Source organism: Suillus subalutaceus (genome assembly GCF_016647625.1).
Source record: "Suillus subalutaceus strain FC151 chromosome Unknown DFJ58scaffold_54, whole genome shotgun sequence".
Taxonomy (NCBI): Eukaryota; Fungi; Basidiomycota; class Agaricomycetes; order Boletales; family Suillaceae; genus Suillus; species Suillus subalutaceus.
The window spans coordinates 165,756-181,266 of NW_024540303.1; the positions used below are offsets into that span (position 1 = coordinate 165,756).

Genomic DNA, 15,511 nt, shown 5'->3' on the forward strand with positions numbered 1-15,511 from the left:
TGAACTTTGAAGTTGTTCGAAGGAACCGACTCGGTAAGACCGAATGATAACAATTGAACAGGCATTATTCGGAACGTTTGAACTCTGTACGCTACGATATCATACTCCGAAATCTAACACTTTTACTTCTTATTCAACCTACTATTTCCTTCACATCAGAAGACTTCCCGCCATATGTACAATCGCTCTCCGTTCACCTGCTCCACAAGCTATTTACCCCATTCGTGGCCCTCCACGGGTACATATATAACGTTACTCATCATTGTCATCAACATTAATATCTATTAATATTGTCAACGTTCATATCCAGAACGTTCTAATTGCTACACAGCACAATGTCTCTGATCAGAATACAACGTGAGGGTAATGCGGCCCAGGGAAAACTGGACATGGCCAAAACGGTTGAGATCGAGCGGAATATGACGAATTTAGAAGCACAATATTTCAGTATAGGAGACTCGCTGTGGAGACAAATAGAATATTTCGCATCTGTTGCAATCTTCTCGAATGTCGTAGGATATGCTAAGAATATTGTTATCATATTTCAGCATATTTCAGTTCAGTTCGTGTGGTACGACAAAATCGGTTGCATTCGGGTGAATTATGCTATAATCTACTGATACAAACGCTTCGACCTGCGACCAGCAAATACGATACAGGATGATAATGATAGAACCAGCACGACAGCGAGAAGCATGCAAACTCGACAGCAGCAAGAGAACAGGAGCGATGTGGACGGGCGAGAAGTGAGACAAGCGAGCACAGGCAGCAACCAGCAGGTAACGGCAAAAGAACAGGAGCGATGTGGACAGGCGAGGAGTGAGACAAGCAAGCACAGCAATTGGGAAGCAACCAGCAGGCAATGGCAAAAGAATATTAATAGGAATGATGTAGACAGGCGAGGAGCGGCAAGATAACGTGATGGGAGAGCATCCAGCAGCAAAAAAGGCATAGAACAAGAGTGAGGGAGGTGAGTAGTATACTGAAGACAACAGGATGGAGGGAAATCATGAGGCGGAGCTACTGTCGACAATAAGCACCCTTCCCGCTCCTAGTAAACATGAATGATCATAAAATAAGAGTTCGAGAGCCGAAACTTATCAGCTAGCGCTAAGTGGATCATAAGCCTGCAGAGACGATAAGTTAGTGCCATTTAAGAAAAGCAGTAACAACACGTATACCTGAATCCACGAGACCCGCATATTTGTGGAATCAGTGGAGGAAGGCAGTGGCAGGACTCCTAGCTGTTGGGAAGATGGTGGTAAGAAGAAAAGGGAAATGGACTTTGCCGAAATTCCCCAAACATTTTTAAACTTTGGGGTGTTGGTAGTTTCAAAACTCACCCAAACTTTGTGATCACACGAGAATTCGAGTGGAGCTTTGCAGAGTAAGTAGCTGTGTGATGTGTGAATGCAAAGTAGTGATCGAGACATGGACGGAGTGATGTAAGATTGACGTGAACAAATTGTGTGTGTTGACGAAAACACGCTCGACGACGTGACCAACACAATAACGCAAATCGACAACAATGTAATGTTTTTGCCATGCGATGCGCAGACGATCGTGTCGTTGAAGATTATACAATATTATAGCATAAATTATATGTCTAAAACAATATTTCACACTATCCTGGGCGTTTTGGCCATGTCCAGTTTTCACTGGGAATGCGGGACGATTGAGAGATTTCTCGACAAACCAACGTACGTGAACACTGAATACCTTCAAAAAACGCATGGTGGGCCTTTTCTCGGGAAGTTATCGCAATTCCTTTGATTTCACTGCAGACAGTACGCGATGGCGGCGATATCTAATTCCTTTAGAGCCAGTTCGGTAACCCAAGGTAAGGTGAGTTTGCCACCTTGAAACGATTATATAATGTCGGCGTTGTAGATGCCGATGACTGAGTCTCAATTGAATATCAGTAGTACTAGACTCGTTATCGATGATCTATCAGACCATTGCTCACTGTATTGATGGATGCCATCAACCCATTAATCCAACAGCTGACTCTGGCTCAGGCTGCTCAGCCGCCAGGCGGTCGGGCATCCAAGCGAGATCACGCACGAATTCTCCAACATATTGCACTGGTTGTCAGTGTCCTTCTTACTGCTACAGAGTCCTTGCTAGAAGACTCTATACCCAAGCCATATCACACATTGGCCCTCTCAGGTCAAGGGTGGGTCATGGAGCTCATTTTGGGCCACCCAGAGCGTATGCGCTGTGAACTTGGGATGCACACAGATGTATTTCACTCGCTTATAGCGGAACTTCACACCTTGGGTCATGCAAATTCGCGCTATGTTTCCCTCGAAGAACAACTCGCCATCTTCCTATACACGTGTGTTACGGGACTGACCGTCCACCATGTTGGTGAGCGCTTTCAACAGTCTAATGATACCATCTCAAAGTAAGTCAATTGTTATTGTTATATATGATACTAACGAGCTCACACTTAATTGTAGATATTTCCGCAAGATGTTGACCATTTTCGCATCTCCCCCATTCTACACCAATCATGTACGCTCTCCTGACGACACCTACCACACCCCACACAAGATCTGTAATGACCCTAAGCTCTGGCCCTATTTTAAGGACACTGTTGGCGCGATTGACGGTAGTCACATCCACGCTCACCCCCCATCATTTGATCGTCCTGCATATCGGAATTGTAAAGGATTCCTTTCGCAAAATTGTCTCTTCGCCTGCAACTTCAACCTCACATTCTCTTATGCTCTCACTGGCTGGGAGGGATCTGTTACAGATGCATGCCTTTATGATGAGGCTCGTTCAGGTGGCTTGTATATCCCTCCCAGCAAGTATTTTCTGGCAGATGCGGGGTTCCCTTTGTGTCACGAGCTCTTAGTGCCCTACCGCAGTGTCCGGTATCATCTAGCTGAGTGGGGGTGTGCTAATACCAGGTATGTTTTATTTCTTTTTACTTGAAGCTTCCTAATATCTATTCTATTTTTGCAGACCAGTCAATAAAGAAGAGTTATTCAATTTGCGACACGCATCTGCTCGAAATGTGATCGAGCGCATCTTTGGCGTGTTAAAACACCGTTTTCGCATTCTCTTACTGTCACCTGAGTATCCTATGACCATCCAGGCACGTATACCTGCCGCGTTATGCGCGATTCACAACTTTATATGCGCCCACAAACCTGATGAAGGAGAGTACGCGGATGACGATGAACACTTCGATTATGATAACCCTGAGCACCAAGGGATCCCTCAAGACGAGGAGGAGTTTGAAGAGGATGGAAGCATGAAGGAAGCGCGTGAACATATCGCGCGCTGCATGTGGGAGGATTATCAAGGCATTTTGCAGCAGCGGGGTTCGTCAGATGATTCCTTTGATGACAGCGACAACGAGATGTAGTAGCACATACAATTCATTCATTTATTCATGCAACTAGTAAGACAATTGTACCGCTAAGAATTGGACCCAGGAGGCAGTATCATAGGTTGGATTCCCAACCGCTGGGCCGTTGAGATAATGAAAGCATGGCGCATCTCCTTGTCAGTGGTTTGTGTATATATGTCAGTAGCTGCAGGGTCCATAGCAAAAACTTGTTGCATCATAAGCCGCTCCGTGAATGGCAAGTCAGCATCATCAACCTGCAACATCTGCATGGCCCTTGAGCGCTGGTCCATCACCCGATCCTCGGGATAGACCATGCGCTCAGAAATCACATCTGTTAGGCGGTTAACGGAGCTCTGGAACCCCATCACAGCTACAGCAGTGGTGGTCTTCGACATCTTGACATCTGCTGTACCACTACCCCCAGTGGCACCGCTCCGAGTCTGTGCACGGCCTGATGTTGTCTTTGCTCTTTTGAGAGAGCCTGGCTTAGAGGGAGGCAGCGGCATCTGAGGGTCTTCGTCTCGCATAGAAACTGAGGTAGAAGGAAGTGAGGTAGTCGACTCTTGAACCATGTTAGAGTGAGAGCATTTGGAGCTAGGTCGAGATACTAAGGATGTGGAAAGGGTGTTATTGCTGTCAATAGAGGCAGGACATCGAGAAGTAGGAATAGAAGTAGGGGCAACTACTGCAGGGGGTGGCGCTGGGACCAGCAGGAGCGGCACTGACACTAGAAGTAGCAATGGTGGCGCCCATGGTATGATTTTCAGCTGCTGGTATGCTAGCGCTGGAGCTTGAGCTTAAGGGAGGGGGAGCTGTATGCGGTTGGTACCCGGTATGCCCTCGCGCGCCACTGTTTTTTGGTATGATATCATCCATTTGCTCAAAGTATCTCCATCCCGATACACGAAAAGGGCGCATGTGCGAATTTCCCTAGATATAAAACAGTAAGCTACCAGTACAAAATGTAGATGACACTGTGAACTGGACATACCTTCTTTGTAATATATTCGTTCCATACCGTGGTTGCACCCTCGCTCGTGATATTGGCTCCTCTGACATTATCCCAGTGGACACCAGACGTCTGGCGATACTTCTGAATAGCGTTATAGATCTGTTTTAACTATACAATATCTAACCAGTCTATATCTAAGCGATATATTGGTATATGACTTACTGCTCCCCATTTCGTCTTGCACATTGTTCCAGTCTTCTGTGGACCCTGCTGCAGGTGCGCAGCAATAGCCTCTGCAGCACCATTGTATGTTACATCTTTGAAGTTACCGGTGTCAGCGACCTTCTCCCGATTGTCGTACAGGTATTGGACAAGCTGATCAGTCTCTGTGTCAGTCCAGACCGCCCTGTCTGCATGAGATGATTGCTGAGCCATAGAAAGAATGTGGACTTGAGCAGATAACACTATAGACACGACACTAGCCCAGATGTCGTTCCGATCTCGTAGATCTTTAGTCGTATACCGAGGTATGCATGCAGACATGTCAAAGGGAAGTTCAAGCTCCGTCATCGGGCTTCAAACCGGGACCACCATGCCGACATTATATAATCGTTTCAAGGTGGCAAACTCACCTTACCTTGGGTTACCGAACTGGCTCTTACAAATACTGTAAAATACCCATTTCAGGCACACACAATGGATTCTCTAAATTCAGCAACAGCCTTTGCATCACGCTCGCTTTCGGAGTTTGAGAAGATGATACATTGAGTAGCCCAGACGTCGACGGGGCGGGCAATACATATGAGTACAACATGAACAACATCAACGACCGTGAGCTCTGCTGAGCCTGCTCTGTGAAGATGGATCTCAACTGGGACAATTTTCCTCAGTTCGCTACCCCAGATCCAAATCGATTTGCTCAGTCCGTATGAACAGCTGCATGTGCCACAGCCTGGAGTCATCATGTGTAATATACAATTCCAAGAATTTTGATTGTAACATGAACATCGTGACGGACATCTATGGTGGCGCTACTGGTATATATAGTGCCAACAATTTTGCAAGAACATCATGACCAGAACCATGTGCATAACATGCCGGTGCTCAGCACAGCTGCACCGACAATAGAAACAACTGAAAGTGAATTCCTCAGGCCAGCACCAGTGTTCCCCTTACTCGTACTCCCAAGCTCCCATGTGGCTCCCGACATCCCATTCGAGGTTGCCAGCACACTCGGGTCAACCTTCGCTGTGTTCACTGTCTTCGTGACCGCCGTGGTAGAGAATGTCTGGGTCGAGGGGTTCCCCGACTCTGCATATGCGTTGGAGGAGAGGAAGACGAGTGCGGCGCCAGGGCGGGGACAGTCACTTGACATGTATTGGACGACTGGTCGCAGTTAATTGTCTGCACGCTTTCTGAGCCCGTTAGGCGGCCATCAGACTGGAAGGTCCCGCCAAAGGTCTGAAACGGAAATGAGTAAACCAAAAACAAAATGATGACCGGACTCACCTGGCCTGCCCACGTAATGTTGTACTTCTCCGACACAGAAGGTGCCACTAAATATCTAAGATAGGAATTAGTTTAGCAAGTAGTACTATTTAGTTATAGTTACATTACTATGGAACACGTACTTGACTTGTATTTGTGCAGGCGTGGCGTTGCTCTGCCCAATTGCCGAGCCGCCTATGGAAATCGTTGTTGTGTAATCGCTCGCACCGCTTGGATCTGATACGTAATTGAGTAGTACAAGGCGCACGGGGGCACCATTTTCGTAGATTGCGTAGGCAGGGGTAAACATGTTATCGGTGTTGGCTTGCAGATCGATAATTTGTGCGTTGCCAGAGGGTCCGAAAGCTTCAGCGACGACAATTGTGCTGTAGAATACAGAGCCAACCGTCCATTGGTGGTATGATGACTGGTTCGTAGGAGGTGCTACAAAGAATGTAAGTATGGCCTTCTCTCAGCTGCTTTCAACTGGGGAGGGCTCACGAGTGAAAGGCTGGACAGGGTGCGTGACTCAGTGACACCTCAAAGGGTTCAGAACACGCAACTCACATTGTAGTACACATCTTGTCCACCAACGTGCATCATTGCGCCCGAGAAGTTGCTATAAGCCATCTGAAGGCCATAATCGAGTGCCCATAGAGTCGCGCCAAAGGTATCACTAATCCCTGGTAAGCCACCACAGGATGCTGAGTTTGTCTCCATCATAATCATGGGCAGCCCACTGGATTGCGCATAGCTGGTGGAGTTGAGATAGGGAGCGATGATATTGATGCCAGAGGTGTGGTTGAGGAAATTCTGAAACACGTCTTGTGGGACGACAGGAGAACCGATGCCGTACAATGCGTAGCAATTATCGGTTGGGTAACTTGAGAAACTTGAGAAACCGCGTGAAAATCACAGATAGGGCTTACTGTTCAACTGCTAGCGCTCCCAAGCTTGATGAGTAGGTTGGAACGAGACTGGTGTCCCACACGGCTGATAGTATTGGATTAGTTTTGAGTATCAAGCGCAAAATAGAACTAGAACCGAACATTCTGGAGTCCATTGGCCTGTGATAGATGGGGCAACCAAGTTGTTTTTAACAGGAATACTGCCGTCGTTGTTGACGGCGGTAGCTACTATGCCAAAATCGTTGAAGTAGTCAGAGGGTGCATACGTGGAAGGTCGGACCCCGTGTCTGATGAAACTGTCGGTATTTTAGAGTAAAGAACAAAATACGGCCACGAACGCTGCATAAAGATCGGGCTGCGGTGATGAGTAATGGTTGGTTCGAGATACGGAGAGGACATACCTCATTTCCAACTTGAAACCCGAGCAAATATCCAGGGCCGCTCAACACAGCCTCGCCAACTTCCGCAATGCCGAGTCGGAGGTTACTTGTGTCATTAAACGGTATCCCTACGGCAGTGTCATTGACGGCATGGAATAATTTAGATTAACCTTACCAAGGAACCATTTCGTATTTACAAGGGCCGAGATGTTCGCCATTGTGTAGAAAACCTCAGCCGTGTAAAGAAGTGTTGGGGTAGCAGTCTGAAGCATTCAGAAGGAAGTAATTGAATGTGATATCACCAACAATGATCATGCACATTGCACATACCACATCATCCGTAGTACCACGTTCTTTGGCTACCATTACACCTCCAGGAAGACTATCGACGAGGACTGCAGTCTCTTGGGTATTGCCTCCGACACGAATGTGCACTTCGCCTGCCCGTTCACGAAGGAGAGCCATGAGGTTTAAAAAGGGAACCTGTAAATATGTGCTATGACATGTAAGTTCATGTATACGATGTTAGTAGCCTCAACAGGACTTACGCATTTACAACCGACTACAAATATTTGTGATTAGTAGATATAATTACTAGATAGGACATGATTGAACTTACAAATCTGGTTGACGACGGTGAATTCGATAGAAAACCCCATGAACGACCCTTTCTGGGGTATACTCAGACCCTGCACGGCTGCCGACGAACTGGAAAGTTGGATTCCGAATTGTGTTGTGAGCCCTGCAGGGACGGGCGGAGGTGTTAGTACAGTAGGATCATAAGCTGCAGCGCCGGTATAATTGGCAGAAGCTGCACTGGTAGTGGCAGTTGAATCTGCAAATGGAACTTGGTAGTACACTGTTACACTAGCATTGACAAGGGATGACAAGATGACAAGAAAAAAAGCTAAAGGGTGGAATAATAGCATGGAGGTCGTATTGGAAAAGAATATCAGAGACAGTAGTGGGCGACGAGAACAAGGAGTGACTACTGAGTAATGGAGGAAGTCGTGGCAAAGCAACGAGGCGGCGAATGACTGGGCCCCAGCGCACGTATAGTGGATCTAATAAATAATTTTACAATGGAAAGATCGCGTTAATACTAATCTTCCTACTTACTTCGGTACGTACGTGCATCCTTAGTCGGTATCGAACCGAACTATTATTCGGCAATCTGATTAGATTTCTATTATAAGCCTCCACGCGGCTGGCAGGGCAACCAATATATGAGATTGCTCGCGAGTTGCTCGGGAGCTTTCCATGTTTAAAGAAACACAAACGACCTTTGTTGACAAAGGTACTCGTAAGTCCATCATGATGAGTCTTGCAGCGGCCTTCTTGTAACGACGTCCAAAATGCATCTCCTGCCCTTTCACACAGGCTCCTTGACGAAGCGTTCAATACTCGTTCCTGGACCACTCAGCTTTTTGTGCTGAAGGACGCTCAATTATTCTGGATGGACCCCAAGAACGTCGAGACCAACAACAGTGATATCAACAGTTGAGACCTGAAGAGGCTTGCTGTCGAGCTTCAGCGTGGCTATGTCTGGAGATTCGAAGCGCTCGAACGACCCTGATAAGGGTGGTTGTCACTGGTTTCAGCCACATTGATCGAGTCCAGCCTCCCGCTTCCACCTCACCTACATCAGCTTACGGACCTTAAGCCACTTCATCCCGCTCACGACGCGCTTCTCTTGATGAGCCACGCATGATACAACGTTCAAGTGGCCGTACATTCTGGACGATCGAACACTTGCGGTTCAACTACGGAATCTTGACATATTACTTGCTGTAGCTGGAACCAATTGCAACTCGTCTTGTGTGGAATATGCCAGGTGATCCGCACCTCCAGGAGGCATTGCCTAATCCATCACCCGCCATTGGCCTCCAGTGGCAGCCACCTATGTCATACGTCTTGATACTCGGACTGAATCGTGACGCAATGGGAGGGTTATTTTTGTGGTGACTAGCGCACGCAACAGCAAGCCTGTGTATCAAGTCTTTTTGGGCAGACCAAAACGAAGAAAGACGGCCTCTTTCTATCATTGTGCTGAGCCTGTGTATTCGTGACGGCGGAGTCTGTCCTACAGAACGCGATACCACACTTTGTATCGTTTAATATCGCTCTTTATCAAATGCCGAGTCTGCGAAACACAGCTGATGTCATTTTCCAAGGAACTTTTCTAGCAAGGGTCGAGAGCGCTAGTATAGTAAAGCACAGGAATATTTGCGCTGAGTCACCTGAGATTGGACTTCCAGGGAATTCCTCATAGGGCCCGAGGCAGTGCGCGAGGCTGTCAGCGGAGTCTTTTCCGTTAGGCGCCAGCTATCCATATAATATGGTCCACCATGTCACTAGGTGTCTCTCAGGCTCTCAACGAGAGAGGCCGTTCCACTCACTTCTACGGCACTCTTCGCCTTCCTGTCCCTATAAAGTCAAAATAACGGCCAAACAATAGCTGTTCACAATCCATCCCTTTCCTACTATCATGAGTGCATTTGCGTACAAAGCACACCTGGCCGCTCGCGTACGTCTCCCCATGTACCTATATTTGTTATGTTTTAACGTCTGGTGTAGTCTGCAGGTGGACAGAACAAGAAGTCTCGTCACCACGACAGTCCTCCGCCAAAGCATATGGAGGACCCTGTCTCGCAAACCTTCCATCCTCCTGTGCTGGCAAGAGCTCACGCTCACCAGTTCATTCACTCTCAGGGGGGTGACTCGAGTACTATTGTGCCCCGCGTAGCTGCGGATCCTCCTGTATCTGATAAATTTGCTGGCCAGGGTGCTTACCGGGCCCGGATCTTCGAACGGGTGAGTGTTATGGGTTGATAAAAGAAACATATTTCATTGAGACGTCACCTCTAGTACGGTATTTCCTAGGGTCAGAGCAGTGCAGAGTTCTCGAATATCGTCCGTGCGCTTTGGCTGTGCCGCTGTGCATGAAGCGTGTATGTCAATGAGGCAGGCCTCCCATTACTAGGAGCTGATCTTCAACTCTTCGCCATTTGAGCCATAGTGTACCCATACGGTTTGCTGGATCCAATGCCCTCTATTTCGTCCTGTTTTTCGTTTCTGTCATGTTTGGAAGCGCATACGTCAATGAGGCAGGTCTCCTAATACTAGGAGCTGGTCTTTACTGATCGCCATTCGAGTCATGGCGATTGATACTCTTATGTTGTATCCGATGCCTTCCACTTTGTTATGTTTCTGCATGCTGCTCGTGCTTCGAAGGACGTACTATGTCGATGAGGCAGGTCTCTTAGGAGCTGGTCTTTATCCATGGTATGATGCCGATACACTTGTGCTGCGGGTGTTTCCACTTTCCACTTTGTTTAGTTTCTGCATTCATGACCCACTGCTATTTGATGCTGTATTTCATGTTTGCGACCTCGACCGCTTTACCATACAGTTCGTATGTAGGACAGTCATCGTGAATGTATGTCTCATCCATTGACGAATTCGTCAATGGCGATTTCATAATGTTTATATGTATGAATTATCGAGAACATGCGATTGGGGTTGTCACAAGCAACCGATTCAATGCGTAGCATTGGGAATGTATCACTGATCATCGCTACGCCTTTCGCGTCTGAGCGTTAGTTAGAAGAGCTGATTATAGTGAGAAGACGGGGTTTTTTGAGTAACATGACAATCCCGGAGCCGGCAAATACTGAAGTCCGTCAGAGGGATCCCGGGAGTGCATGGGCGCAACGGGCAAATCATGGGCGACGGGGCTCCGCGTGCTTCCTAATCCAGGTGTTGCGCTCTATGGCAGATTGAAATACTTATGGGGTGTAGAGGGGGATTGAAAAGCGCTTGGTGGCTGTCCCTGACTCCGGGGAGATCGGAAACAGTGTTTCCCGAGCATCTTAACCAATATGTCGCCTTTAGATACATTGCTTCGCAGGCACGACTCAGTACGAGCGCCTGTTGATAATGTTCATGAGATACGGCGATTACTTTGGGGTATTTCATATTCTGTTTCTGGAGTTCTGGTGGCACGCAGGAGATATCAAGAAGTTGTTTCCGAAGGATAAGGACCATCTGGGAAACAAGCTGTTTCCTCGATTGTCGCGGAAGACAGTGGCACCCGAGACCGTCAGAATTGTAACAATGTAATGAGCCCTAGTCAGAAGCACTGGAAAGGCAATAATCTTTACTTTGCAGAACGATTTGAATCGGGTGAAGGAACTTCAATTCGACCATTCGTGTGCATCGTGCCACTTACCGTGATGTCTCGATGTGAATGTATCCCTGAATTCAACATCTGGATAACATGAAGCCGAGCTAAGCGGAAAGTACTACCCGCAGCTGCTACACAATTACAACTACCGATGAGTCTTGCGAAGCGGCGCCTCCTGGTCCCAGGCGAACACATTGGTGTGGTGCCGCGGCTGTAGTTGGGTAAGATTAAAATGTGGCGGGGCAGGTGACTTGTCTGATATGTATATATTATGTCAATGGTTCACAGTCTGAATTCGAAAAAACTTTCCTCGGGCACTGCAGTCCGCAGGCACAATTGGTCGTCTTATTCCGATCACCAGTAGGTTAAATCGTTGCTATGCAAGTTCTTCTCCTGACGTATGACCTACTATGTAGGTGAGTGATAAACTCAGTGGCACATCTGATCAAAAGTCCAAGTAACTCATGTCGGACTTGGACATGTCTGGTTCATCCAGGACTTAGAAATCTATGTGAGTCGCTGCCCAACTAGTCTCTGACATTCTTGTCAGACAACTATCCGAGCTTTTGGCGTTGGTGTAGCGGCCAAGTCTTGATGCCGGTGTTCTTATCTGTCTATATTGATCCTGAACTCGAAATAGCTAGATATCCCAACACCACGTTTTTTCCTTGTCCTATTGTGGCAGCCTGCAGGGCTTTGGGCTTCTATCACAGGGCGTCAATCTCATTTATACCACATTGTTAGTAGGTTCTATCACCGCCGCCTTGGTTCTTTTGACAATCGTGTTGGTAGAGCGCCAACCGTCATGGCAAGCTGTCATAGCCGGGTAAATGCACGACAAGGGACGGCACGGTGCTGCAGGTATATATACTACTCATATCTGCAAGTAACGCCAACTCAACCCACGGCGCGAGCTCTCAAAAGACAGACACACCGGATATCTGGGTCACCTGGCTCCATCTTCTTCCTTTACATTCTGAACTCGTAGCCAATTTCAATCGACCTATCTCTCCATGTCAACCTTCGGGACTCAAGCACGCAAGTGTGCTAGTGCTGTAAGTGGGCATCGCTTAGCAGAGCAATCAGCACCTGATGACGTCGAACGTGATTGTAGAAGAGCTCCAAGCAGTCATCTTACAGCTCTGGCTCATCCTCTCAAAAGCACGTTGCTGCTGATACCGATGCCAAGCGTCGAGGAACCATTCCTATTATGAGTAAATTCGATATGCACAAATTCGATCGCGTAAGTGCTTGTGGTAGCAGCTGCTGTCGTTCGGTGTCTTACAGAACTATAGTATGGAGAACCCGCCTCGACGCTTCCTGTCCAAAACCTAAAACCGGAGGTCGAACGACGGTCGAATACATTGCCCGTGCCCGTACACTGTGCTGCGAATGCCCGAATTTACCTTCGAGTAAGTATCACATATATATATATGAGCAACGCAGGACTAAGTTGACGTTGCTGCAGAGTCAGACCATGAAGTGAAGTGATATATGGAAAGAAGAAACGTTCATCAAAAAGCTTTCCTTGAGCTGCCCGACAAAATATGTCACCTTGCATCATGCTTCATTGAATATTAACTATGTGGAAGTCTGACTCATTTGTAACTTGATACCATCAACTTTGTAACTTTATTAGTGTACTTTATGCAATATGTTCATCACCAGCGACCATACACTGGCACCGCGTTTGCAATATTCATGACCCCACACGATGACATCACCCTTATTTTCAAAGAGACGCTGCAGATATTCATTTGATTGAGTAAGTTATGTATGTATCACAACAAATACCTCAATTCCTATTCGTCCGGAGCCACAGGAAGAAACGGACCTTGCTACGCGGTCGGGGTGCATGGATGCCAGGAGTGCTCAGTACTAGTAGCGCTTCAAGTTTAGGATTTCTCCAAGGCTTCGATTTGACCACTAGCAAGATCAAGCGCCGTTCCTCGGATTCCGACCTCCGTTTCTCTCCCTTGTACCGGCCTGACCTGCGCCTTTCGTAGCCACTCTGGTGCAAAGCCTGGATTTGGCAAGTGAAGCTGAGCATACTTTAGGTCAGGAACAAGTCTAGATGCGGATTAATTAGCTCCTGGAGTGCATGGAAGGGCAGATCAAGACAGGAATCACAGCCAACAAAGAGCAACCACTAAATGGGATGGCACCATCGTCCATCTGGGGGAAAAGAGTGATGACAAAGGCTGAAGGCAGAATGCCGATATCCTGGGCGATTTTCATCCTTACCGACTGCATATCTCACCTCTCAAAACGCCCGACGACCACCTATTGAGATGGCAGAGACATTGAGTTTTATGCAGGCAAAGCATTGCCTGGCTCAGAACGACGACCTGGTAGTGGTGACCTCTGGAAAACGTCCAACATGACTATTTAAGTGAGCGTCGACTACGGTATTCCGAGATTATAACATACGCTGATCAGAGTAGCGTGCCATCCATGCGACTGCAAAGCGTCCGTGAGGCCTGTGTAAGGGCCTTTGCAATGAACTGTTGAATTCCATCCGGCTAGCAAGACCGTCAGAGTAGAACACCGAAGAGACACTACCAGCGATGGTCTGCCTTCAGTGTTCGTGAACTAGGTTCCCACATTCAATTGGCGAGCTCATCATGAAATCTGGGCGACTGTAAAACTGATATATAGTCACCCATATTTCATGAGAGCCGTACTTTGCATACACTATGCAATCTTTTCTGATACGCTGGCATGGAATCTAGATGGGAGTGAGAGTGATTCGTGTAAGTCAAGATGGCTGATAACGCAACCAGCTTTCCACGGAAAACATGTGCTACCCCGCCATTTGAACCAGACTCAGGCGAATGGTTAACCATGGGAATAACGGATGGAATACGAGGGAAGCGATTTGTGGAAACCCATAGATGACCGTGCAGCGGTAACTCGATGTTTGATTTTCTATCTGGGCTAACTGTATGGATGGAAAGATATGTAGGTCGCAGAAAATCAGTACATATCGTAAATGAGAATTCAAATGCCTGCCTTGAACGTCGAAATACATGGTTTGATCGATTGGTGGGCCGATCGTTCTCGGGTGGGAGTAAGACTCGATGCGGATCAATAATCGAGCGAGCTCGAAGACAAGAGAAGGAGGAACACCATGACTCGGGGATACGTGAATGGTAAACGGGAATGACAGTACTATATATAATACAAACGGCGATTCGTCCGATGGCCATGGAACGGGGCAGGTATGAGATAAGTTGAATTGACGAGCTCATCATGAAGTTTAGGTGACTGAGCAGTGAGACACTGAGGCCTCCTAAACTTCATGGGAGTCGTAATTTGCATACACTATGCAATCTTTTCTGATACGCTGGCATGAAATCTAGATGGGGAATACCGCAACAGTGCGCACTATAATGAGATATTGCTCGGATTTGGAAGCAGGATGTCGATTTCCTAGGCAACTATTGGTAAGGATTATTGCAATCGGGCGTGTTAGCTTTTGTTGCGGATATCACTGGCACGAACTAACCCATCACTGATCGCCGTCAGATGGTCATGTCGTCGACAACAATAATCTATGTCAAGCACAATTCAACGATCTTGAGTATCACATTTTGAATAAAAAGACTTACGGCTCGAGCGTGCACCTCTATTACGAATGTATATGGCATCTAGATAAGACGCGCTGAGCAAGGAGTAGAAAAGTAAAGTAAGAAGTGAAAATTGGGCTCGAGTCAGAAGGCGCCAAGCGCACCTGACAAAAGTATCAGCAAGGCGTCGGCCACAGTATTCTGATATGCGTACTTGATCAGAGTCGCACTGTGGTAGTGTCCCACTCATGCGACTAGACTCATAACCAAGCATCCATGGTAGCGTGAGTCAGACTGGTCAAGAGCCTACCATACGACTGCAAATCGTGCGTCGAATTTGTATTAGGGTCCTTACAATGATATGTTGAACCGACTGTATCGACGGTGGGTCTTTTATGGAGGTGGGCGGCCGTGGCAACATACAGGTTGAATAAGAAGCAGGGTGTTCGACTTTGGAGTATCTTCCACGTGGTGTACGAAGTCCAACCAGGGCAACGGAGGATCTTTACTGATTCGCACCTCGAGTGAATTCTCGGCAACACGACTCGAAAGCTTGAACGGAAGTTTGATTTCAGCAAAACTCTAGTCTATGCCTTGGGACCCCCTGGTCCAAATCATATACCGTATTATACGGCCTGAATAGCTTGTCCTCGTGGTGTGCGAG

General features: G+C 47.3%; 2 protein-coding genes across 2 annotated transcripts; both read right to left on the minus strand.

Moving 5' to 3' along the window:
- Nucleotides 1-572: 572 nt before the first annotated feature.
- On the minus strand, nucleotides 573-1,052 carry DFJ58DRAFT_789107 (uncharacterized protein). The gene is made up of 2 exons (XM_041390181.1): nucleotides 897-1,052; nucleotides 573-702 (listed from the first exon to the last, which is right to left on the minus strand). The coding sequence occupies exons 1-2, from the start codon at nucleotides 1,009-1,011 to the stop codon at nucleotides 614-616; spliced, it is 204 nt and encodes a 67-aa protein (XP_041243845.1). The 5' UTR covers nucleotides 1,012-1,052; the 3' UTR covers nucleotides 573-613.
- Nucleotides 1,053-5,266: 4,214 nt separating this feature from the next.
- On the minus strand, nucleotides 5,267-8,242 carry DFJ58DRAFT_789110 (glycoside hydrolase family 79 protein). Its single transcript, XM_041390182.1, has 11 exons — nucleotides 7,708-8,242; nucleotides 7,423-7,588; nucleotides 7,268-7,355; nucleotides 7,133-7,220; nucleotides 6,854-7,008; nucleotides 6,734-6,797; nucleotides 6,368-6,687; nucleotides 5,948-6,248; nucleotides 5,826-5,880; nucleotides 5,704-5,777; nucleotides 5,267-5,683 (listed from the first exon to the last, which is right to left on the minus strand). The coding sequence occupies exons 1-11, from the start codon at nucleotides 8,019-8,021 to the stop codon at nucleotides 5,386-5,388; spliced, it is 1,923 nt and encodes a 640-aa protein (XP_041243846.1). The 5' UTR covers nucleotides 8,022-8,242; the 3' UTR covers nucleotides 5,267-5,385.
- Nucleotides 8,243-15,511: the final 7,269 nt, after the last annotated feature.

Coding starts and splice junctions, on each gene's coding strand:
- DFJ58DRAFT_789107 (XM_041390181.1), bottom strand. CDS start 1,011: ATGATTTCCCTCCATCCTGTTGTCTTCAGTATACTACTCACCTCCCTC. Junction 703..896: donor TATCTTGCCGCTCCTCGCCT/GTCTACATCATT, acceptor GCTGCTGTCGAG/TTTGCATGCTTCTCGCTGTC.
- DFJ58DRAFT_789110 (XM_041390182.1), bottom strand. CDS start 8,021: ATGCTATTATTCCACCCTTTAGCTTTTTTTCTTGTCATCTTGTCATCC. Junction 7,589..7,707: donor GTCGTCAACCAGATTTGTAA/GTTCAATCATGT, acceptor TACATGTCATAG/CACATATTTACAGGTTCCCT. Junction 7,009..7,132: donor GGCCCTGGATATTTGCTCGG/GTTTCAAGTTGG, acceptor AAATACCGACAG/TTTCATCAGACACGGGGTCC.